Genomic DNA, 26,823 nt, shown 5'->3' on the forward strand with positions numbered 1-26,823 from the left:
CAAATGGACCTACTTGATGTCTACAGAACATTTTATCCAACTTCTACACAATATACATTCTTCTCAGCAGCCCATGGAACCTTCTCCAAAATAGATCATATCGTAGGGCACAAAGCAAGTCTCAGCAAATATAAGAAAACAGAAATTATACCATGCATACAATCTGATCACAATGCAATAAAACTAGAACTCAACAACAAAATAAAGACAAAAAACATATAAACAGCTGGAAACTGAATAATTCATTACTTAATGAACAATGGGTCATTGATGAAATAAAAGAGGAACTTAAAAAGTTCCTGGAAGTCAATGAAAATGAAAACACAACCTACTGGAACCTATGGGACACAGCAAAGGCAGTCCTGAGAGGAAAGTTTCTGGCCATGAGTGCATATATTAAAAAGACTGAAAGATCCCAAATCAATGACCTAATGATACTTCTCAAACTCCTAGAAAAACAAGAACAGACAAATCCCAAAACAAATAGAAGGAGAGAAACAATAAAAATATGAGCTGAAATCAATGAAATAGAAACCAAAAAAACCATACAAAGGATTAATGAAACAAAAAGTTGGTTCTTTGAAAAAATAAACAAGATCGACAGACCCCTGGCAAACCTGACTAAAATGAGGAGAGAAAAAACCCAAATTAGTAGAATCAGGAATGCAAAAAGGGAGATAATAACAAACACCATCAAAGTCCAGGAAATCATCAGAGACTACTTCGAGAACCTATATTCAAATAAATTTGAAAATCTTAAAGAAATGGACAGATCTCTAGATACATATGATCATCCAAAACAGAACCAAGAGGAAATTAATCACCTGAATAGATCTATTACACAAAATGAAATTGAAGCAGCAATCAAGAGTCTCCCCAAAAAGAAAAGTCCAGGACCTGATGGATTCTCTGCTGAATTCTATCAGACCTTTAAAGAAGAACTGATGCCAACCCTCCTTAAACTGTTCCACGAAATAGAAAGGGAAGGAAAACTGCCAAACACATTTTATGAAGCCAGTATTACACTTATCCCAAAACCAGGCAAAGACACCTCCAAAAAGGAGAACTACAGGCCAATCTCCTTAATGAACATTGACGCAAAAATCCTCAAAATAATGGCAAACCGAATTCAACAACACATCAAAAAGATTATTCACCATGACCAAGTAGGCTTCATCCCAGGAATGCAGGGGTGGTTCAACATACGAAAATCAGTAAATGTAATAAACCACATTAACAGAAGCAAAGACAAAAACTACTTGATCATCTCAATAGATGCAGAAAAGCCTTTGATAAGATCCAACACCATTTCATGATAAAAGCTCTAAGAAAATTAGGAATAGAAGGAAAGTACCTAAACATTACAAAAGCTATATATGACAAACCTATAGCCAGCATTGAAAAATCTACCGTTAAATTTATATGGAAATACAAGAGGCCACGAATAGCCTAGGCAATACTCAGTCAAAAGAGCAATGCTGGAGGTATCACAATACCTGACTTCAAACTATATTACAAAGCAATAACAATAAAAACTGCATGGTACTGGCACAAAAACAGACATGAAGACCAGTGGAACAGAATAGAGGACCCAGATATGAAGCCACACAACTATAACCAACTTGGCTTTGACAAAGGTGCTAAAAATATACGATGGAGAAATAGCAGCCTCTTCAACAAAAACTGCTGGGAAAACTGGTTAGCAGTCTGCAAAAAACTGAATCTAGATCCATGTATATCACCCTATACCAAGATTAACTCAAAATGGATCAAGGATCTTAATATCAGACCACAAACTCTAAAGTTGATACAGGAAAGAGTAGAAAATACTTTGGAGTTAGTAGATATAGGTAAGAACTTTCTCAATGAAACCCCAGCAGCACAGCAACTAAGAGATAGCATAGATAAATGGGACCTCATAAAACTAAAAAGCTTCTGCTCATCAAAAGAAATGGTCTCTAAACTGAAGAGACCAGCCTCAGAGTGGGAGAAAATATTTGCCAGCTACACATCAAACAAAGGACTGATAACCAGAATATATAGGGAACTTAAAAAACTAAATTCTCCCAAAACTAATGAACCAATAAAGAAATGGGCACGTGAACTAAACAGAACTTTCTCAAAAGAAGAAATTCAAATGGCCAGAAAACACATGAAAAAATGCTCACCATCTCTAGCAATAAAGGAAATGCAAATTAAAACCACGCTAAGATTCCACCTCACCCCTGTTAGACTAGCCATCATTAGCAACTCCACCAACAACAGGTGTTGGCAAGGATGCGGGGAAAAAGGAACCCTCTTACACTGTTGGTAGGAATGTAAACTAGTACAACCACTCTGGAAAAAAATTTGGAGGCTACTTAAAAAGCTAGACATGGATCTACCATTTCATCCAGTAATACCACTCTTGGGGATATACCCAAAAGACTGTTACTCCAGAGGCACCTGCACACCCATGTTTATTGCAGCACTATTCACAATAGCCAAGTTATGGAAACAGCCAAGATGCCCCACCACTGATGCAGCCATGAAGAAGAACAAAATGTTATCATTCGCTGGTAGGTGGATGGAATTGGAGAACATCATTCTGAGTGAGGTTAGCCTGGCCCAAAAGACCAAAAATCGTATGTTCTCCCTCATATGTGGACATTAGATCAAGGGCAAACACAACGAGGGGATTGGACTATGAGCACATGATAAAAGCGAGAGCACACAAGGGAGGGGTGAGGATAGGTAAGACACCTAAAAAACTAGCTAGCATTTGTTGCCCTCAATCCAGAGAAACTAAAGCTGATACCTTAAAGCAACTGGGGCCAATAGGAAAAGGGGAACAGGTACTAGAGAAAAGGTTAGATCAAAAAGAATTAACCTAGAAGGTAACACACACGCACAGGAAATCAATGTGAGTCAATGCCCTGTATAGCTATCCTTATCTCAACCAGCAAAAACCCTTGTTCCTTCCTGTTATTGCTTATACTCTCTCTACAACAAAATTAGAAATAAGGGCAAAATAGTTTCTGCTGGGTATTGGGGTGGGGAGAGGGAGGGGGCGGAGTGGGTGGTAAGGGAGGGGATGGGGGCAGGGGGGAGAAATGAACCAAGCCTTGTATGCACATATGAATAATAAAAGAAAAATGAAAAAAAAAAAAAAGACTGTGACACAGGTTACTCCAGAGGCACCTGCACACCCATGTTTATTGCGGCACTATTCACAATAACCAAGTTATGGAAACAGCCAAGATGCCCCACCACCAACGAATGAATTAAGAAAATGTGGTATCTATACACAATGGAATTTTATGCAGCCATGAAGAAGAACAAAATATTATCATTCGCTGGTAAATGGATGGAATTGGAGAACATCATTCTGAGTGAGGTTAGCCTGGCCCAAAAGACCAAAAATCGTATGTTCTCCCTCATATGTGGACATTAGATCCAGGGCAAACACACCAAGGGGATTGGACTTTGAGCACATGATAAAAGCGAGAGCACACAAGGGAGGGGTGAGGATAGGTAAGACACCTAAAAAATTATCTACCATTTGTTGCCCTCAACGCAGAGAAACTAAAGCAGATACCTTAAAGCAACTGAGGCTAATAGGAGAAGGGGACCAGGAACTAGAGAAAAGGTGAGATCAAGAAGAATTAACCTAGAAGGTAACACAAACGCACAGAAAATCAATGTGAGTCAACTCCCTGTACAGCTATCCTTATCTCAACCAGCAAAAACCCTTGTTCCTTCCTATTATTGCTTATACTCTCTCTTCATCAAAATTAGAGATAAGGGCAAAATAGTTTCTGCCGGGGTATCGAGGGGGTGGAGGGGAGAGGGAGGGGGCGGAGTGGGTGGTAAAGCAGGGGGTGGGGACACGGGGAGAAATGACCCAAGCATTGTATGCATGTATGAATAATAAAAAATTAAAATCAAAAAACAAAAAAAAAAAAAGAATTAACCTAGAAGGTAACACACACGCACAGGAAATTAATGTGAGTCAACTCCCTGTATAGCTATCTTCATCTTAACTAGCAAAAACCCTTGTTCCTTCCTATTATTGCTTATACTCTCTCTTCAACAAAATTAGAGATAAGGGCAAAATAGTTTCTGCCGGGTATCGAGGGGGCCGGGCAAGGTGGGGAGGGGTGGGTTGTAAGCAGTGGGGAGAAATGACCCAAGCATTGTATGCACATATGAATAATTAAATAAATAAATAAGAGTAGGAAAATGATGACACCCCTAAATAAGAGGAAAGATAATGAATTCAACTAAGGGCAGCGGTGTCTTTCAGACCCCGTGAGACATTCAGGAGGCAAACCCAGTCTTCATTTGGAAGCTGAAGCCCAGAGCTCAGGAATGGAAGTCTAACTATATAAACTCATCAGCAAAAAATCATATTTTGAATGGCCTGAGATCATCATTCTTAAATCCTCACCATAATTCTTGAAAGAGTATTTTTTATCAGAATTAAATTTTTTTTTTTTACAAATGTCATCTTGCATGACATTTTTTCTCTTTATTTTATTTTATTGCTTCTGCATTTGCTAAGAAAATGTATACATTATTTGGGGAGTATTTTAAATTTATGTCTTCATTGACCATTTTTATAATTTGTTTTTAATAACCTTTTTCATAACAAATTATTATCTTGGATATATAACTAATTTCATAATTTTTCTGAAACCAAAACTTCTCTTCCAGCTGTTCAGTTTCCTTCCCTAAGGTGACATGAGTGATATAAGCAAGCTCCCGAGTCATGTCCCTGAAGTCATGGTACTTAGCATTTACAGTGAAAGACCTTTCTGATGTTAAGACATGATGGTCACAAGCTGCAATACTACAATACTTTGCCCACAGATATTTCTACCACTTCTAGGAGCAGCTGCCATCCAGCTGGATTTGTCCAGTCCTACTGGCCTCTGGCAACGCCTCTCTGCTCTACAGCTAACCAGAGGGTTGGTGTGGAGCTGGGAGAGAGAGACGGGCAATGTCAAGACAGAGGACCACTGAAGTATGTGGAAATGTACCACTTCTTTCACATCTTGCCTCCCCAGCCCCAAGAAATGAGACACTGAGGTCCACTTCATTAAGATCAACACAGCGTCACCCGGCCAGTTACCCATCTACTGTGACACTGATGAATGGCAAACTTTTAATGCATTTTCTTTGGGCTGAGTAGCAAAGTAATGAGCTGGCAGTGAAATGAAGGAGTAGCTGAATAAATTAAATCTGACATTTTCTATCTCATCCAATTCTCATCTTTCAAACAAATAACCACATATGAGTTGATAGATAACCTCCTTGGTGCAGCGACAAAATAGAGGTGTGGCAGCCAATGCCAGCTGACGTAGCCTTTGGTGAGTTTGGCTCTTGTCATTGTCAGGCAATGGGATCCCACATCCAATGAGTACAGCTGGCCCGCTGCAGACAATCAAGGGCAGTGGACAAGGACACCAGCTCCAGTGCCAAGCTCCAGAGCACGGTGGCCAGGGTGGAATCCCTGTTCCTCCAGGCACTCATGAGGGCCAGGGCATGTTAACAATTCTCCTTTGTCCCCATAAAGTAAGCTTCACCATCACTGCCACCCACATCTGACAACTGTGAAAGGGAGAATGTCATCCGTGCACATCAAAGTATATACACCAGGGCTGGGCATTCAGAAGGTGCTGAAGAATTACTTTGGCATGCATTCTCCTGACTCATGGGCCCAAGGCAAAGGCTGCTCATTTTCACCCTGCATCTCAAAGATGCTACACTTGAAGAAATACAGAATAATTTTCAAAAGATAAATACAATACTAGCTGGACAAGTAAGAAAATTAATTAATCAAGCTGAGCATGCCAGAGCTGTGACACAGGAGCCACAGAAAGCAGACTAGGCTGAGAACAGAGGAGGTGGAAAGGGAAAGCACATGGCCAAGTCCCCCAGGTCCACACACACAGGGGCAGGGGCAGGGGCAAGCAGTAGGTGCACAGGATCCACTAGTTCTGAGACTCTTACTGTGGGCAAAATGTAGTGAATGGCAAGCATTGTGTGAACTTCTAATCAAAACCACAATATAAGAACAGAGGGAGCCAGACGTGTGATAAGGAGGCAGCTAATAACAGAGCTCCTGAAGCGTGGAGTGTGGAGCAGAGCATGACTGCCCAAGTCATTCAATCATGTCAGAGTCAACAAGGCTAGTCACTGAGCAGGTGACATGCTGCTTCTGTTCCTGTTGCACTGTCTCCAGGCTCACAAGTGACCTTATGGCCTGTGGGAGCTGGAAATCCCAGCCTTATGAGCCTCTGCACTCCCTGCTCTGACCTCTGGGGGACTCTGATGAGACTGACACTGGCTCCCTTTCTTCTAAATCCATCTGTAGCCACAAGCAGAACTCTCCTCATACCTCTTGACCTGCCTCTTACACCACCATTGGGACTATTCAAACACACACTAAAGTCTTCAAAGTCAGACATCCCTAGATTTTTGCAGCTCCACCAGTTCCACTAAATCCTCCCTGAAAATGCCTAAAATCTGGTTGAATTGTTAAGCAAGCCCTTAAACACCTCGTGAATCTCATTTTCACAGTGACAGAGAGTATGGGGCCATGGAAACCACAGGCACAGGCAGCTAGCCAGTCTCGTGCATTAGCCACGCAATACCTCCTCACACCAGCCCTCTAGGGAGATTGACATCTGCCACATACCAGGGACCTAAGGGCTGTTCACAAACAGCCAAGGCCAGCTCACCAGGTCTGGCCCTCTGCAGTCTAGCACAGGTATTCTGGAAAGGCCTCCAGGCACAGGGCAGTCATGTGGGGACCAAGTACAAGTCTTCTTCATTTGTACAGATAGTCAAAGAAAGGAAGTCAGGCCTTCCAAAGAGAGGCTTCAGGTCTTGTTTTACCAAGGGACATGCCATTTCTTCCCCTTAAATAGATCCTTGACGCTTAGAAGTTTTTTTTTAAAATACTATTAATTTTAATTAGCCTCAATCTTTGTTTTAATGACATCCAAGAGAGCCTAAGCAGCCTTCTTTCTCTCTCAGACCACTGGAGCAGATACTACATGGGCCAACCAACTGCATTCTGCCAGCACGCCTCCCATGTGAGCGAAGTCAAGAAGCAGGGGCCAGGTTCACGAGAGACTAGTGAGGTGCGCTCTGACTCATTTCAAATGCATCAGCTCCACTCCAACTCCACTATCACTTCTAAAACAGTAATGCAGGGGCCAGGGGCTGGGGCGGTGGCTCACACTTAATCCCAGCTACTCAGGAGACAGAGATTGGAAGGATTACAATTTGAGGGCAACCTCACAAAAAGTTCCCATCTCAGCAAACAAGCTGAGTGTGGTGGCACACACCAGTGATCTCAATGCAGGAGGCGTAGACAGGAGAATTTCCGTCTGAGGTTAGTCCTGGGCAAAAAAGGTCTAGAGTATTTGCCTAGCAAGCACAAGGTCCTGAGTTCAAACCACAGTACCAGGAAAAAATTAATTAAAAATGAAAAAGAAAATAGTAATGCAAGGATGCAACACACTGCACCTCTTTGCTGGACACAAAAATCAATTCCAAAGGGAGGGGGTGGGGGGAGGGGGAGAAATGACCCAAACATTGTATGCACATATGAATAAAATTTTTAAAAAATCAATTCCATGGTACTGACGAGCATCCCATGAATGGAATGGGATTGGGACAGGGTGGGTGTGAGAGACTAGGCCAGCACAGAACAGGAATAAGCCATATTATAGTACATGGAATGGATTAAATTGTGTCCCCCAAATTCAAGTGTTGAAGTCCAAACCCCAGTACCTCACACTGTGACCATATTTGGAGACAGGCTCTTTAAAGAGATAATGAAGGTTAAATGAGATCACTAGCATAGGCCCTAATCCAATGTGACTGATGTCCTTACAAAGAGGTGATTAGGACACAGATGCACACAGAGGAAGGACACATTGAGAAGCCAACTGTCTACAAGCCAAGGAGAAAGGCCTCAAAGGGAACTAACTCTGGTGACAGCTTGATCTCAAGCTCCAGGCCTCCAGCACCAGGAGAAACAAATGTCTATTAGGAAGCCAGCAGCACATGGATGGCACTTTGCTTCCACAGCCTAAGCAGATTTACCCAGCATGTCACACACAACAGAATGGGCGCCATTCAGCGGCATGAAACATTTGGCTGTATACACAGCGTATTTTCTCCTACAGGTCATGGTTAAAACTCTTTGAAAGCCAAGGTTGTAACAATCCCAGGTTAGGAGTCCTCAGCAGTGCTCAGTAAATGTTTGCAGTGGATCTTAAACGTCTCTCGTGGAAGTGACATCAAATATGAACAGACTCAAGATTCTACATCAGATCTGAGGTTCAGCATCTAACACAAGGTTACTCAGTGAGTGGATACACATGCCCTGGTGGTGTTAAGTCAGCTCCTATGTTGCTACAAGAAAGAAACTGAAGGCCAGAGAGACAAGAAGGTCACAGACGGAAGGATAATGAGGATAAAGCCTCACTCCAGAATCTTCCTCTAGTCCTCTGTCTAGAAAACCACAGCAGATCTTGAGCAAGACCACAGTCCTAGTCTCCCTTGTCCCCCTCCTCTTCCCATCCCCCATACCTGTGCAGCCTTTTCCAGATGCTTCTGGTTTTCAGAATCAGTACTTCCAAGTGAAGACCCTACCACCTACCTCATGCTGGCTTGAATTCAACATCCAGAAATCCCGCTTGTCTTACAGTGACATATTCCTGATACAGAGATACCTACATTTTTGTCACTTAAGCCACATTGAGCAATAAATGAGTATACCACTGAGATAAATATCTTTTAAAGAAACTTGGTCAGCTAAGGATGAGAGTCAGGCCTAGCCAAAAATAAAAACCCCCATGTGTCGCCACCTGACTGACAGCCCTGTGGGAAGCATCTTCTACACCTTCTGCTGGCTACTCTGCTGCTCTAATGTTCAGTGATCCCCACTAACAGCTTACAGACATGGCGCTGGGGGGCTTTGTGGGACAGCAGCTCCCTATCCAGTTGGTGAAATAAGTGAGTCCCCAACATCTGCTGAGCCCTACGGGAGCAGCACTATGCCAGGCAGTGGACGTTCATTATTTCTGATAACCCTCCAGCTAACCAGATGCGAACTTCTTAACTTTACAGTTGGAAATCAGGCTCAGCAAAGTCGATAAATCATCAAAGGTCACATTTAATAAGTATAACAGCCAGGAACAAAGCCAGATCTGCCTGCATCTGAAGAGCACAGCCCACGCACTGGTTCTCTGTTGGAATCAAGTGTCCCTGTCTCCTTTCTATACAGCAGTATCTTGTCCAAGGTCACTCGACCACCCATGATGGACAGGCACATGCATACAAGCAGAAAACCAGGAGACTTCACTTAAGAGCAGCATGTACTGAAGTGCTCTTTGGGACATCATAGGCAAAGGCAACACTGCTCCTTCTGAGTCCTTCTGGGTCTACATTCTGTGTCAGGCTCTTTAAAGCCATTGTCTCTACTCACACACGGCAAGAAGACAGGTACCAATACTCCACTGTGATGAGGAATTAAAAACAGAGACAGCGGGGTATTGAGGGGGGGAGCGGGAGGGGGTGGAGTGGGTGGTAAGGGAGGGGGTGGGGGCAAGGGGGAGAAATGAACCAAGCCTTGTATGCACATATGAATAATAAAAGAAAAATGAAAAAAAAATAAAATAAAATAAAAACAGAGACAAACCAGGCAAGTTCACTCAACAAACATTTATTGAGCCCCCATGAGCGAGACTGTGTGCTAGGCTGGGGTTTAAAAAGTGAAAAAATAAGGCTGGGTGTGACGGGTAAGGCTTCCAATCCCTGATACTCAGGAGGTGCGTATCAGGAGAATCATTGTTCTCCTAACTTTTTGCCAGGCAAAAAAGTGAGACCCATCTCAACCAGTAAGCCAGGCATTTGGATACACAGCTGTAATACCAACTATGCAAGAAGATAGGTAGGAGGATCACAGTCTGCAGCCCCAGGCCAAAAACAAGAGACCCTCCCTGAAAAAGAGCCAAAAGCAAGCAAGGGCTAGGCATGTGGCTCAAGCAGTAGAGCATCTACCTAGCAAGCATGAGACCCTAGTACCACCAAAAGATAAAAAGCAAATAAATAAAAAAGACATGGGCACTAATTACTCATGTGCAATGTGACAAGCACTGTGACATCCATGTGGGGCAAACTCTTGGGCAAGAAAGAAATATTTACCACCTGAAGGGCGTCCAGGAAAGATTCCAGTGCCAACCCACATGGTGGGAAGCCTGAAGACACACACAGAGCTGGACGTGGAGGCCCCGTCCTAGGAAAAGCAGCTGCTAAAGACAGACAGGCAGACGGGGAGAAATGCTGCTTCCAAACCTGATTTCCGAGGACACGGGTGCTTCAGTGCTATTTGAGCCGAATGCTCTAGGAGGATCATTTCATCACCTGGCAGAGCATGAGCAACAAAGGGGGAACCTGAGATGCAGGGAGCTCCCTGAGGATATGGGGTCCCCGTACTTGTCCAGCAGACAATGACCAGCAAACAGAACAGCAGGACTGTTCTCCACAACTCCACCACTACAGCCTCTCCGAGGTCCTACGGACACGAAACCCTTTGAGAAGCTGTAGGAAGCTGTTAGCACCCTGGGATGTTCTATTCTGGTTCACCTAAAACTCGACACATCAGCATTTTCCCTAACTAGTAAATCCATGAGCGTATTTGGGATCTGACATACTAATAGTCTTTCTTCACCTCGTTATCTCACACGTGTAGTCTCTCCACCAAGAATGCACTGTATTAGACGGCACCTATTATGCTATACTGCACACCATTTACCTCTTCAACACACAAGTAACAGGAAGTCCAAAGTGCCCCTTCATTTCTGCTGAGTTTCATTCAGTCCCTTCTGCCTATTTCTAACAAACAAAAGGGCTTGTAAAAATTGCAATAGAAACAAATTATATCCCTTTATTGAAGAACTCCCACCAGGATTCTTTATAGCATAACAATTCATATGCATATCTTCCCTTCTCCCCCATCCAGGTGAAAATGAAAGATGGCAAATTAAATCTCCCAAAGAATCTACATACCCAATGCATGAGAAAAATGAAGGGGCAAGAAAGTATGCCTGGAATGGAAAACAGCAAGGAAAAAAACTACATACTGCCTTAAGAACATAAAAACCATACTCTTCATTCTGGGCCAGAGTTTACACTGTGGTTCATTATGCTTTGCTACATGAAGCTCAGGGGAAAAACCTTACACATGAGAGTCCAGGTGAACAGGAGATTCCTGCATTCTGCACCAGGAACACTAACCCAGTAGGTCCAGAGTGAAGCCTGGAACTAGTACTATAAACACTGAGCACTTTCTTTAAAATGTAAGTATTGTTCCTGAGGACTAAGTCTTGAACAAACTAGCAAAACCTATAACCAGCTAAGTGATATCTGGAAAAAAAGGAGGAGGGCTGGAGAGAGAGGGTAACAGCTGCCCAGCTTCCAAATGCAAAACAGAGGGGAGGGAATGCATGCTGTCCTGAGTTTGAACACACACCCTCCTATGGTCTGAATGTGTGTGCCCATACTCTTGTCAAAGCCTAATCCCCAGTGTGCAGTCCTTAGGAGACGGGCCCTGGAGGAGTAACGCCTTCATGAGCAGGATTGGTATCCTTGTAAAAGGGACCTGAGAGACCTTGTTTGCCTCTTCAGTCATCCCAGAAGGCAGGTAGAAGAGGCAGTGTGGTCCTGGGGCAGGGCAAACTCAAAAGACCTCATCAGGGCCTAATGGATATGTTAAGGAGACAAAGACGTAAGTGATAATCTGTGCATCCAAACCCAAAATAAGCAGGGTGGTGGCAAATGTCAACCTAGTGATCCACCTAAAGACCTGGAGGGTCAGGGATGGGCATGGAAGGCAGCAAGCCTGGGCTTCTCCATGATGCCCTGGTTCCACAGCCCAAAGTGACCAAACCAATCTCCAGCTCATCCCCAGACCCCTCCTCTCTCCCTTCCTCCTTCCTTTCTTCCTTCCTTCCTTCCACACTGAGAAGCCTCCCTTTGTGCCTGCTTCCAGGACTGATCCTCACCTCAGTTCAATACAAAGGGCTGCATTAACCTGCTGGGCCTCTCAAGACAGCAGGATGTCCTACTAAGCGCCAGAGCCCACAAAGCTACAAGTGTCACCAGTACTGTGCCCAGGAACACCAGGAGCACAAATGCACCCTGTGCCTTTGCTGCTGTGAGCTGTCAGCCTGAATCAACCATGCCTACCAAGCCTTGTCGTGCAGCCTGAACTCTAGGAAGCAGGCCTAAGGTCACTTCCTTTCCTACTTGGATCTACGACAGCCTCTGACTTCAGAGAAATTAAAGAGAAGCAAGAGAGCTTCCTCTACTGCCTCAGCACCCTCCTCGTCCCATGATCAGAAGGGCCCTCCCAGAACCCATACACCCCGTCTGATCCCCAAGGTCTCCTGGAGTTGTGCTCATTATACAGTCTGCCTACTTCCCACACAGAAGGGACTGACAACTGCTTGTCTTCTTTACAGTACAATTCGCAGGTACTCAGAAGGCACCACACAACATCAGATCAGCATTTTTCAGTAGTAAGGGGGACTGGCATTACTATTATTCCTGTCTACCCATCTAAACCCTTGAGTATAGACTTCCCAAGAAGAAACAAAACTAAAAATTGCCCCAGATGTTAAATGATAAAATATCAAATATGCTAGAGAGAGAAGAAAATAAAAGAAATGCCTTTTCTTAATGAGGTCTTATCTCCTGCTTCCTGAAAAGGGAGTTGAGATTCACACCAGAAATTAAAATCTTCACCCATGTCCAGTTAGTTATCTAAGCTGAAAGGCCACCTCCAGGACACCACCCTGTGAGCCAGTTTACCACATGTAATCTGCAGGCAGAGGAACCTCAGCAGCCTCATGTGGGCTCAGGACATATTCACTTGACATGTGGGGTGGACAGCTGCCCAGTCACCAGTCCTCCAGCCTGTATGGGTTCACAGGTTCAGTCTTGTTCTCAGGAGACTTTGCTGACTCACAGAACCTACCAGGCATTGCCCGGGACACACACCAGTCCTCAGCAGTGCTCCACACCTAGACTTTCCTTCCACAGGACCCAGGGAGGCTGCAAATGCTCCTGTGGCTTAACACTTTTCCACCAAATGCTGTGGCCTGAAGAAAGCCCTTTCTTCCCAGGTAGCTGAGACTCAAGTCCCATCACTCAGACTTTCTGTCCCTGACTGGCCGACTTCTATAACTTATCAGGAGAGGAATTATGGAATGGCCCTGTAGGACAGGTCAATTCCTCAAAACTGCATTCCTGGGAGAAAAGTCAGGATTCCACTGAAGAGAAAGGTGGGAGGAAGGCTAGGTACCGAGAAGACCTTTACCCACTGGTTCTGGTTACAAGAGCCAGAACCAATGGGTAAAGGACTGGGTATAGCTTTGTTATAGATTAGCAGGGGAGGAGGCTCTGAAATGGAAAAGCACTGGTAATAGTCAACAAACAAAAAGGTACCCAGTGTATGCCAAGTGCAGTGAGCACCACACCACCATTAAACTCACGCGTGTTGATTGGAAGCTAAATGCATTTCTCAGAATGCCAGCAGCGGTTTCAAATTTCAAATCATGCAAAAGAGAACTGTCCTAAAATGATTAGCACAGGTTCTCCTGATACTGTAGCCTCAGACTGGGAACATGCAGGCCGGCTACAGCAGGTGCATATGACCTGGGGTAAGGTACCCCTTAGAGCACACCTTCATACTCATTAATGAACACACTAACTGGCTTAGGAGTGATAGCTAGGTTTGCCCTGATAAACCAGGCAACCGTGGGCAAACCACCTAACTAGCATCTCACCTCACAACTGCCAGGACACTATTCCCCCACCAATGCCCAACAGAGTTTCAGTGAAAACCAAAGCCCAAGAGATAGGAACACAGCCAGAAGACTTGAAAGAACTTCAGGTAAAAGAGTTTCAATTCGACAACAAGTGTTGGTGAGGATGCGGGGAAAAAGGAACCCTCTTTCACTGTTGGTGGGAATGTAGACTAGTACAACCACTCTGGAAAAAAATTTGGAGGCTACGTAAAAAGCTGGACATCGATCTACCATTTGATCCAGCAATCCCACTCTTGGGGATAGACCCAAAAGACTGTGACACAGGTTACTCCAGAGGTACCTGCACACCCATGTTTATTGCAGCACTATTCACAATAGCCAAGTGATGGAAACAGCCAAGATGCCCCACCACTGACGAATGGATTAAGAAAATGTGGCATCTATACACAATGGAATTTTATGCAGCCATGAAGAAGAATGAAATGTTATCATTTGCTGGTAAATGGATGGAATTGGAGAACATCATTCTGAGTGAGGTTAGCCTGGCCCAAAAGACCAAAAATCGTATGTTCTCCCTCATATGTGGACATTAGATCAAGGGCAAACACAACGAGGGGATTGGACTATGAGCACATGATAAACGCGAGAGCACACAAGGGAGGGGTGAGGATAGGTAAGACACCTAAAAAACTAGCTAGCATTTGTTGCCCTCAATGCAGAGAAACTAAAGCAGATACCTTAAAAGCAATTGAGGCCAATAGGAGAAGGGGACCAGGAACTAGAGAAAAGGTGAGATCAAAAAGAATTAACCTAGAAGGTAACACACATGCACAGGAAATCAATGTGAGTCAATTCCCTGTATAGCTATCCTTATCTCAACCACCAAAATTCCTTAGTCCTTCCTATTATTGCTTATACTCTCTCTTCAACAAAATTAGACATAAGGGCAAAATAGTTTCTGCTGGGTATTGAGGGGGTGGGGAGGAAGAGGGAGGAGGTTGGGGGATAAGGGGGGGTGGAGGAAGGGGGGAGAAATGACCCAAACATTGTATGCACATATGAATAAATAAAAATTTGAAAAAAACAGAGAGTTTTAATTGGTAAACACAATGAAAAAAAAAAGAGGAGATTCCAAGATGGCAGCTAGAGGGAGGAAGCAGAAAGTGAGCCTCCAAAAGTAAAATCTTGGAGAGACACTGGAGACACACCTGGCAGGCAAGGCCACCGAGAAGAGGCAAAACTTTGACCCCTCCACACCTCCAGCCTGCGCAGAGAATCTCCACTTCACGTTAAATGGAGAAACCAGGAGGGCCCCCGGGCTGCGAGACTCCCGCACACAGACGGCTTGGGAAGACGTGGACAAGGTGAGCAAGCGGTATGCGGTACTCCCACAGACAACCCTGAGCCAGATCAGCATAGCTCCCAGGACAGACCACCCCCACCCAGGGAAAAAAAGGGAAACTGAGTAATAAACAATAAGAACAATAAAGAAAAGTAGCAAAGAGGGTGGGGCGCACTAAGCGCCAAAGGTGGGGAGGGGAATCCCTCCCAGAACTGTAAATAAACAAGCCAGGCCTGCCAGAGAGGGCGGGAGCAGTGGGGCGCGCCCAGCAACCAGGAGCGGGAGAGCTTGTGAGAGTGGCGGAGGGAGGAAAACTCCACAGGAGAGGGGGGAAGACCCACTTCCCACATGAGCTGTAAACAAACACGCAGGCCTGAGAAAGCGGGTGCAGGGTCACCTCCCCCAGTGTGCTTGGAAAGGGGAAAGCTTGGAGCAGTGGCTCATGCACAGGAGAACTCTGAGTAAACGAAGCCTGCGGGGCCAGGTGAGTGCTAAGCTCACCCCAGAGATCTGCATAAATAACGCCACCAGCAACAGCAGGCTGACAGCAGCGGGCAGGCAAGCCACAGCCTCAGATAGCCATTCACAGACATGTCTCCAGACTCTTCTTTTTCTCTCTCCCTACCTTTGATGAGAAAACAACCGAACCACACCTTCATGCTGAAAAACGTACTGAAACTGTATTGCATTTGAACTTGGGACACTTTGTGGGGTTTTTTGGTTTTTCTTGTTTGTTTTTTACTTTGTGCAGTTTTCTTCTACTTTATGTTTCCCCTTTGATAAGACAACTATAGAACAACATCTGAGGCACCATGTCCAGGATTGGAGACTGAGGGACGAACACCAAAATTATTCAGACTGAACCTTCATTGCATTTGAACTTGGAGGGTTTTTTTCTTTTTTTTTTTTTATATAATTTTTTTCTTTCATTTACTTATTTTTTATTTTTATTCTTATCTTTATCCTTTTTAGTTTTTATTTCCAATCCTATCTGTCTCTCTGATGCCTTTTCAGCTTATGGTTGATTAGTACATGGTCTCTCCCTGTTTATATCTTTAAAACCTTTTTTGTTTGTTTCTGTGTTTTGTTTTTTTCTTCTACTTGATTATTTGTTATGCCCTTTTCCTTTAACTTCTTTGCTTTCCATCCCCTCTCACCCTTCCATTCTAAATGTCACTAGCGCTATTATTACAAGCCAGAAAATACTTAATTGCACACAGTACAGGGACAATAACAACACCAAGGGCAATGACGGGAAGACAGAAAAAACAGGGAAACCAGTTTCCCCACAGCAAACAATTAGTAGAGGAACCAGAGGGAAATGAAGAAAACAGATACTTAGATCCAGACTCCAACAAAATGAAGATAAACTATGCCACAGAATCCAATGAAGCCCACAAGAATAATTTAAAAGAAGATATACTACAATTACTCAATGAGAATTTCATAGAAATGATACTGGATATGGTAAACCAAAATGTACAGGAAACACTCAAGAAATTCCAAGACAACAAAAATAAAGAATTTGAAAAAGCAAAAAAAGAAATAAAGGGAACCATAGAAGCACTGTATAAACACCAAAGTGAAACAGAGAACATGATTAATAAAGAGATAAATGAACTCAGGACAATAGACAAAATTAAAGATGAAATGACAGAGGACAAAGGAAACCTCAGAAAAAAGAACAAAACAGAACTGCAAAACAAAACGGAAGGCCAATCCAGCAGAATAGAACAAACAGAAGACAGAATCTCAGAACTTGAAGATGAAATGGTAATTAAAGGAAAAACTGAAGAACTATTAATTAAACAACTCAAGACCTGTGAAAAGAAAATGCAAGAACTCACCGACTCCATCAAAAGACCAAACCTGAGAATCATGGGCATCGAAGAAGGAGAAGAGGTGCAAGCGAAGGGAATTCGTAATATATTTAACAAAATAATAAGGGAAAATTTCCCAAATCTAGAGAAAGATATTCCCATACAGATGAAAGAGGCCTCCAGGACACCAAACAGACCAGATCAAAATAGAATTACCCCACGGCATATTATCATTAAACAACAAGTTCAGAAACTAGGTAAAGAATACTGAACGCTGTATGAAAAAACAATTACATACAAAGGGTACTCATCAAAATCACAGCAGACTTCTCAACAGAAACATTAAAAGCAAGAAGAGCATGGGGTGAGATCTTCTGGGCACTGAATGAAAATAACTTCAACCCCAGGATACTCTACCCAGCAAAACTATCATTCAAAATAGATGGAGCAATAAAAGTCTTCCATGATAAGCAAAAACTAAAACAATATGTGACCACAAAGCCACCACTACAAAGGATTCTTCAAGGGATTCTGCACACAGAAAGTGAAACCCAACTTAACCATGAAAGGACAGGCAGCACCAAACCACAGGAAAAGAAAAAGCAATACAGTAGAGAGTAACCTCAACTTAGGTACACACAATCAAACCTTCAAACAACTAAGACAACTAAATGACAGGAATCACCACATACCTACCAGTACTAACGCTTAATGTTAACGGACTTCATTCACCCATCAAAAGCCACAGTTTGACGAAATGGATTAAAAAGGGAAGATCCAACAATTTGTTGCTCACAGGAGACCCATCTCACTGACAGAAATAAACATAGGCTTAGGATGAAAGGCTGGAAGAAGATTTACCAAGCCAATGGTCCCCGAAAACACACAGGAGTAACAATACTTATCTCTGACAAAGTAGACTTCAAACCTACATTGATCAAATGAGATAAAGAAGGACATTCCATACTAATAAAAGGGGAAATAGACCAAAAGGAAATAACAATTATCAACTTAATGTGCACCCAATGTCAACACACCCAATTTCATCAAACATACCCTGAAAGACCTAAAAGCATATATTAACTCCAACACAGTGGTTGTGGGAGACTTTAACACCACATTATCATCAATAGATAGGTCATCCAAACAAAAAATCAATAAAGAAATCCAAGATCTAAAATATACAATAGATCAAATGGACCTACTTAATGTCTACAGAACATTTCATCCAACTTCTACACAATATACATTCTTCTCAGCAGCCCATGGAACCTTCTCCAAAATAAAGCATATCCTAGGGCACAAAGCAAGCCTTAGCAAATATACGAAAACAGAAATTATACCATGCATACGATCTGATCACAATGCAATAAAACTAGAACTCAACAACAAAATAAAGACAAAAAACATGCAAAAAGCTGGAAACTGAATAATTCATTACTTAATGAACAATGGGTCATCAATGAAATAAAAGAGGAAATTAAACAGTTCCTAGAAGTCAATGAAAATGAAAACACAACCTACCAGAACCTATGGGACACAGCAAAGGCAGTCCTGAGAGGAAAGTTTCTGGCCATGAGTGCATACATTGAAAAGACTGAAAGATCCCAAATCAATGACCTAATGATACATCTCAAACTCCTAGAAAAACATGAACAGACAAATCCCAAAACAAATAAAAGGAGAGAAATAATAAAAATAAGAGCTGAAATCAACGAAATAGAAACCAAAAAAACCATACAAAGAATAATGAAGCAAAAAGTTGGTTCTTTGAAAAAATAAACAAGATCGACAGACCCCTGGCAAACCTGACTAAAATGAGGAGAGAAAAAACCCAAATTAGTAGAATCAGGAATGCAAAAGGAGAGATAACAACAAACACCATGGAAGTCCAGGATATCATCAGAGACTACGTCGAGAACCTATATTCAAATAAATTTGAAAATCTTAAAGAAATGGACAGATTTCTAAATACATATGATCATCCAAAACTGAACCAAGAGGATATTAAGCACCTGAATAGATCTATAACACAAAATGAAATTGAAGCAGCAATCAAGAGTCTCCCCCAAAAGAAAAGTCCAGGACCTGATGGATTCTCTGCTGAATTCTATCAGACCTTTAAGGAAGAACTGATACTAACCCTCCTTAAACTGTTCCACGAAATAGAAAGGGAAGGAAAACTGCCAAAAACATTTTATGAAACCAGTATTACACTTATCCCAAAAACAGGCAAAGACACCTCCAAAAAGGAGAACTATAAGCCAATCTCCTTAATGAACACTGATGCAAAAATCCTCAACAAAATAATGGCAAACCGAATTCAACAACACATCGAAAAGATTATTCACCACAACCAAGTAGGCTTCATCCCAGGAATGCAGGGGTGTTTCAACATAAGAAAATCAGTAAATGTAATAAACCATATTAACAGAAGCAAAGACAAAAAACCACTTGATCATCTCAATAGATGCAGAAAAAGCCTTTGATAAGATCCAACATCATTTCATGATAAAAGCTCTAAGAAAACTAGGAATAGAAGGAAAGCTCTTCAACATTATAAAAGCTATATATGACAAACCTACAGCCAGCATTATACTTAATGGTGAAAAACTGAAACCATTCCCTCTAAAATCAGGAACCAGACAAGGATGCCCACTATCTCCACTCCTATTCAACATAGTACTGGAATTCCTAGCCAGAGCAATTAGGCAAGAGGAAGGAATAAAAGGAATTCAAATAGGTAAAGAAACTGTCAAAATATCCCTATTTGCAGACGACATGTTCCTACAACTTAAAGACCCAGAAAACTACTCAGAAGCTCCTAGACACCATCAATAGCTACAGCAAGGTAGCAGGATATAAAATCAACACAGAAAAATCATTAGCATTTCTATACACTAACAATGAGCAAACTGAAAAAGAATGTATGAAAACAATTCCATTTACAATAGCCTCCAAAAAAATCAAATACCTAGGTGTAAGCCTAACAAAAGATGTGAAAGACCTCTACAAGGAAAACATACACTTCTGAAGAAAGAGATTGAGGAAGACCACAGAAAGTGGAGAGATCTCCCATGCTCATGGATTGGTAGAATCAACATAGTAAAAATGTCGATACTCCCAAAAGTAATCTACATGTTTACTGCAATTTCCATCAAAATTCTAATGGCATTCATTAAAGAAATTGAAAAATCTACTGTTAAATTTATATGGAAACACAAAAGGCCACAAATAGCCAAGGCAATACTCAGTCAAAAGAACAATGCTGGAGGTATCACGATAACCGACTTCAAACTACATTACAAAGCAATAACAATAAAAACAGCATGGTACTGGCACAAAAACAGACATGAAGACCAGTGGAACAGAATAGAAGAACCAGATATGAAGCCACACAACTATAACCAACTTGTCTTTGACAAAGGTGCTAAAAATATATGATGGAGAAAAGACAGCCTCTTCAACAAGAACTGCTGGGAAAACTGGTTAGCAGTCTGCAAAAAACTGAAACTAGATCCATGTATATCACCCTATACCAAGATTAACTCAAAATGGATCAAGGATCTTAATATCAGACCACAAACTCTAAGTTGATACAAGATAGAGTAAGGAATAAAGAACTGGGCAGTGAACTAGACAGAACTTTCTCAAAAGAAGAAATTCAAATGGCCAAAAACCACATGAAAAAATGCTCACCATCTCTAGCAATAAAGGAAATGAAAATTAAAACCACGCTAAGATTCCACCTCACCCCTGTTAGAATAGCCATCATCAGCAACACCACCAACGACAGGTGTTGGCGAGGATGCGGGGAAAAAGGAACCCTCTTACACTGTTGGTGGGGATGTAGACTAGTACAACCACTCTGGAAAAAAATTTGGAGGCTACTTAAAAAGCTAGACATCGATCTACCATTTGATCCAGCAATACCACTCTTGGGGATAGACCCAAAAGACTGTGACACAGGTTACTCCAGAGGCACCTGCACACCCATGTTTATTGCAGCACTATTCACAATAGCCAAGTTATGGAAACAGCCAAGATGCCCCACCACTGACGAATGGATTAAGAAAATGTGGTATCTATACACAATGGAATTTTATGCAGCCATGAAGAAGAATGAAATGTTATCATTCACTGGTAAATGGATGGAATTGGAGAACATCATTCTGAGTGAGGTTAGCCTGGCCCAAAAGACCAAAAATCGTATGTTCTCCCTCATATGTGGACATTAGATCAAGGGCAAACACAACAATGGGATTAGACTATGAGCACATGATAAAAGCGAGAGCACACAAGGGAGGGGTGAGGATAGGTAAGACACCTAAAAAATTAGCTAGCATTTGTTGCCCTTAACGCAGAGAAACTAAAGCAGATACCTTAAATGCAACTGAGGCCAATAGGAAAAGGGGAACAGGTACTAGAGAAAAGGTGAGATCAAAAAGAATTAACCCAGAAGGTAACACCCACGCACAGGAAATCAATGTGAGTCAATACCCTGTATAGCTATCCTTATCTCAACCAGCAAAATCCCTTGTCCCTTCCTGTTATTGCTTATACTCTCTCTACAACAAAATTAGAAATAAGGGCAAAATAGTTTCTGCTGGGTATTGAGGGGGTGGGGGGGAGAGAGAGGGGGTGGAGAGGGTGGTAAGGGAGGGGATGGGGGCAGGGGGGAGAAATGAACCAAGACTTGTATGCACATATGAATAAACAAAGAAAAAAAAAAGCTGGTTCTTTGAAAAAAATAAACAAGATGATAAGCCCCTGGCAAATCTAACTAAAATGAGGAAGGCAAAGACCCAAATTAGTAAAATCAGAAACAAAAAGGGAAAATAACATCAAACACCAAGGAAATCTAGGGAATCATCAGGGACTACTTTGAGAACCTATATTCAAATAAATTGGAAAATCTTGAAGAAATGGACACATTTCTAGATACTTATGACCATCTAAAACTGAACCAAGAGGGTATCAACCACCTAAACAGATATATAACATGTAATGAAACTGAAGCAGCAATAAAGAGTCTCCCAAAAAGAAAAAATCCAGGACCTGATGAGTTCTCTGCTGAATTATATCAAAACTTTAAAGAACTAACACTAACCATCCTTAAACTTTTCCATGAAATACAAATGGAAGAACACTACCTAACTCATTCTATAAAGCCAGCATTACACTCACCCCAAAACTGGACAAAGACACATCCAAAAAGGAGAACTCAGGCCAATCTCCTTAATGAACACTGATGCAAAAATCCTCAATAAAATAATGGCAAACTGAATCCAAAAACATATCAGAAAGATCATTCACCATGACCAAGTCAGCTTCATCCCAGGGATTCAGGAGTGGTTCAACATACGTAAATCTATAAGTGTAATATAGCACATTAATAGAAGCAAAGACAAAAACCACTTGATCATCTCAATAGATGCAGAAAAAGACTTTGATAAGATGCAATTCCATATGATAAAACTTCTAAGAAAACTAGGAATAGAAGGAATGTACCTCAACATTATAAATGCTATATATGACAAAGCTGTAACCAACAGCGTACTTAATGGGGAAAAAACTGAAACCATTTCCCCTAAAGTCAGGAATAAGACAAGGGTGCCCACTCTCCCCACTCCTATTCAATATAGTTCTGGAATTCTTAGCCAGAGCAATAAGGCAAGAAGAAATAAAAGGAATACAAATAGGTAAAGAAGTAGTCAAACTATCCCTGTTCACAGATGACATGATCTTATACCTTAAAGACCCTAAAAACTCCACCCAAAAACCCCCAGAAACTATAAACAACTTCAGCAAAGTAGCAGGATACAAAATCAACTTACAAAAATCAGTAGCCTTTTTATACACTAACAATGAACAGACTGAGAAAGAATATAGGAAAATAATTTCATTTACAATAGCCACCCCAAAAATCAAATGCCTAGGAGTAAACTTAACAAAGGTTGTAAATGACCTCTATAAGGAGAATTACAAACCACTGAAGAAAGAGATCAACAAAGACGACAGAAGGTAGAAAGATCTCCCATGCTCATGGATTGGTAGAATAAACATAGTAAAAATGGCTTTAATACCAAAAGCAATCTACATGCTCAATGCAATTCCCATCAAAATCCCAATGACATTCATCACAGAGATTGAAAAATCTACCCTAAAGTTCAACTGGAAACACAAAAGACCAAGAATAGCCAAGGCAATACTGATAAAAAAGAGCAATGCTGGAGGTATCACAATACCCAACTTCAAACTGAACTACAGAGCCATAATAATAATGTAACTGGCACAAAAACATACATGAAGACCAGTAGAACAGAATAGAGGACCCAGCTACACCCACCCTATTTTTGACCAAGGCACCAAAAACATACAATGGAGAAAAGACAACCTCTTCAACAAATGTTGCTGGGAAAAGTGGTTATCTGTCTGCAAAAACTGAAACTAGATCCATGCCTGTCACCCTGTACTAGTATCAATTCAAAGTGGATTAAAAACCTTAATATCAAATCTGAAACCTTGAAATTAGTATAAGAAAGAGCAGGGAACACTCTGGGAGCAACAGGTATTGGCAAGGACTTCCTCAGTAGAACTCAAACAGCTCAGCAATTAAGAGAAAGGATTGACAAATGAGACTACATGAAATTAAAATGCTTCTGTACAACAAAAGAAGTGGTCTCTAAATTGAGGAGACCAAAATCTTTGCCAGGTATACATCAGCAAGGGACTGATAACCAGAATATATAGGGAGCTCAAAAAACGAAATTCCCCCAAAATCAATGAACCAATAAAAAAGTGGGCAACTTAACTAAACAGAAATTTTCCAAAGGAAGAAGTCCAAATAGCCAAAAAGAACATGAAAAAATGCTCATCCCTGGCCATAAAGGAAATGCAAATCAAAACCACACTAAGATTCTACCTCACCCCTGTTAGAATAGCTATCATCAAGAATACCACCAACAACAAATGTTGGCGAGGATGCGGGGAAAAAGGAACCCTCATACACTGCTGGTGGGAATGTAAACTAGTACAACCACTTTGGAAAACAATATGGAGACTTCTTTAAAAACTAAACATAGATCTGTCATTTAATCCAGCAACACCACTCCTAGGGATATAACCAAAGGAATGTGGCACAGGTTATTACAAAGGCACATGCACGCCCATGTTTATTGCAGCACTATTCACAATAGCCAAGCTATGGAAACAGCCAAGATGCCCCACTACAAATGGATGGATTAAGAAAATGTGGTATCTATACACAATGGAATTTTACTCAGCCACAAAGAAGAATGAAATTTTGTCAATTGCAGGAAACTGGATGGAACTGGAGAACATCATCTTAAGTGAAGTTAGTCAGACTCAGAAGGCCAAAAATTGCATGTTCTCCCTCATATGCAGATTATAGATCTAAAACAAAAGCAGTAATATTATTGGACATGGGTCACACACTAAGGGGAAAGGGAAGGAAACCTAAAACTTGAATGTAGTCAACATGCTTACTGTAGAGGAGAAAATGTATTCATCTTAAATTGGCAGAGGCCACTACGGGAAGGGGACTAGGAAGTAGTGACGAGGTCTAGAAGAGATGAACCAATGTGGGTTGTAATACATATGTGCATGGAAACAACACAAGGAATCTCCCTAAATAGCTATCTTTATCTCAAACTAGCAAAATCGCTGTTTTTCCTTTTATCTTATGTTTTTTCTTCAACAAAATTGGAGAACAAGAGCATGGAACAGGTTCTGCCCAGAGGCGGTGGGGGAGGGGAAGGGGCAGAGGGGGGTTGAAACAATGTATACACATGTAAGCAAATGTAAAAACAATAAAATAAAATTTAAAAAAAAGAACACAGTGCTCCATCTCACCTCTTTCTCTACCCACCAGCATGGATGCCATGAGTCCTTCCCAATGAGCTTCCTGCACATCAGCCTCCATGGCAGAGGATGCAGCCCTGAGAACCCAGCCACCTCCCACAAACACTGATGTGGGTAAGGGCACAGGTTTCTGATGCGTTGACAACCAAGTGCTAGGGTGCCCCACTGGAGGTATCCAACGTGCCACAAAGTAAGCACAGCTGGGTTGAAACACACAGACTATGTGTATTTGAAACTCAAGCAGTAGGTGACACCCACACAGGGTTGGCAGAGGTACCAAGAGGAAAGCCACTTGGGGTGTGGGCAGAGAGGATGTTGAACTAGTAGCCTCGTGTGGCTCTAGAAACCAGACAGAAGGCATCCTGGGCAACAGTGACCAGAAGGGCCCAGAGGGGCACCGGGCCTCTGGTTGCTCCATTTCCGATCTGGATGCTGTTACAAGAGTGACTACTTGGTGAAAACTTACTGAGCTGTGCCGTGAGGAGCTGTGATCTTCTCTATATAAGTGTCACACTCTGGCACATAAATTTTATGCCGTACAGACAAAGGAAAGGAAACCCAAGCCAGAGGCTGAGGAGGAGGAGGCCAAGGGCTGTGGGCAGGGTGAAGAGCATGGGGAGAACCAGAAGAGGCACAGAGGAGCAAGGGGCAGTGGCCTGGGTGCCCAAAAGGTGAGGAAGGGAAGGACAGACAAGGGCAGGGCAGAGCCTCGTACCTGCCCTCAACAGAAGACTGTGAAGCAACACCATGAGTCCAAAGCACAACCCAGGTTATCCATAAAGCAGATCCAGAGTGCTCTGACCCATGTCTCCCTGCAAAGAACCGAAGTCGGAATGCACTCACCCTGGTCTGACAGGAAGTCCAGCATGGTCTGCAGAAGGAAGGACAGGTGCCGCACAGACAGAGCGGGGTTTCCCATCCTTCGGGAGGCGTACACCAGCTCGTGCAGCAAACGCATCTGGACAGCAGCCCAGCCTCTGTGCGTGCCTGTGGCAAAAGTCACAAAGTGTCACAGAGGAAACACACTCAATGTCATGTGTGAAATCTGATAACTCAAAAACAAAAGCATCAACATTTGAACTCTCCATGACAAGTATTTCTCCTGTCTGGTTATCCTGGAAAAGAACTCCAAAGAGGTACACATTTCAAACGTTAAAAATATCTCAATTATACCTTACTTCTTCTGCAAAGACATAATTTCAAAAAAAAAAACCACTAAAATAATTCTGGTAAGCTTACAAGATTGTACTCAGCAGCATGCATTTGAGTTACAGACATACATTTTCTCAAAATGCTGATGTCTGATAAGGTTTCATTATCAGCAACCAAGGATATTAAATCAAAAAGTACAGAGCTGGAGGTGTGGCCAAGTAGTATAGCACTTACCAAGCAAGCACAAATTCCTGATTTCAAACCCCAGTATCACAAAAAAAAAAGAGTACAATATTTCTCTACAGCATAAGAAAAAAATTCAGAAAAGTAGATCGTTAGCTAGATAACGAGGTTACTGACTTTTATGGCTGCTCCCTCCCTAACAGTCTTCCGTGTTTTAAAGTAATGGTGGGAAATTTAGGTGCACAGCCAGCAGAAAACTTTCTCCTTAAGATCACAGAAGTGTACAGTCACTGATTCCACTTCCCTTTTGGCATCTGAGTATTTTCCACCTAAAAACCATTCATGAAGATGTGGTAATAGCAACCGGAGTGTAGTGTAGTGTTGTGTTGTGCTGTGTTGTGTTGTGTTGTGTTGTGCTGTGCTGTGCTGTGTTGTGCTGTGAGTCCAGGGCTATAGAGGCTTGGGGAAAATGACTTCAAACACAAGTCTCAGTAGGGGTAGGTCAGATGCAAAGACATCACCACCTCTAAGCTTCCCTCAGCCTCACTAGGACCCATGTTCCCTGGTGGAGACTCCACAGGAAGCCTGGTGACCTCCACTACAGAGGTCC

At 42.2% G+C, this 26,823-nt stretch overlaps 1 protein-coding gene across 3 annotated transcripts in view; it reads right to left on the reverse strand.

The window, feature by feature from the left end:
• Positions 1 to 26,823, reverse strand: part of Trappc9 (trafficking protein particle complex subunit 9) — a 541,325-nt gene that overhangs the window by 445,704 nt on the left and 68,798 nt on the right. For all 3 annotated transcript variants that reach the window (XM_074069279.1, XM_074069278.1, XM_074069281.1), the window contains one exon: positions 25,722 to 25,865. In XM_074069279.1, the coding sequence (XP_073925380.1) occupies positions 25,722 to 25,865 (144 nt within the window). The remainder of the gene's footprint in view (positions 1 to 25,721; positions 25,866 to 26,823) is intronic.

The sequence above is a fragment of the Castor canadensis genome, chromosome 3 (genome assembly GCF_047511655.1).
Source record: "Castor canadensis chromosome 3, mCasCan1.hap1v2, whole genome shotgun sequence".
Taxonomy (NCBI): Eukaryota; Metazoa; Chordata; class Mammalia; order Rodentia; family Castoridae; genus Castor; species Castor canadensis.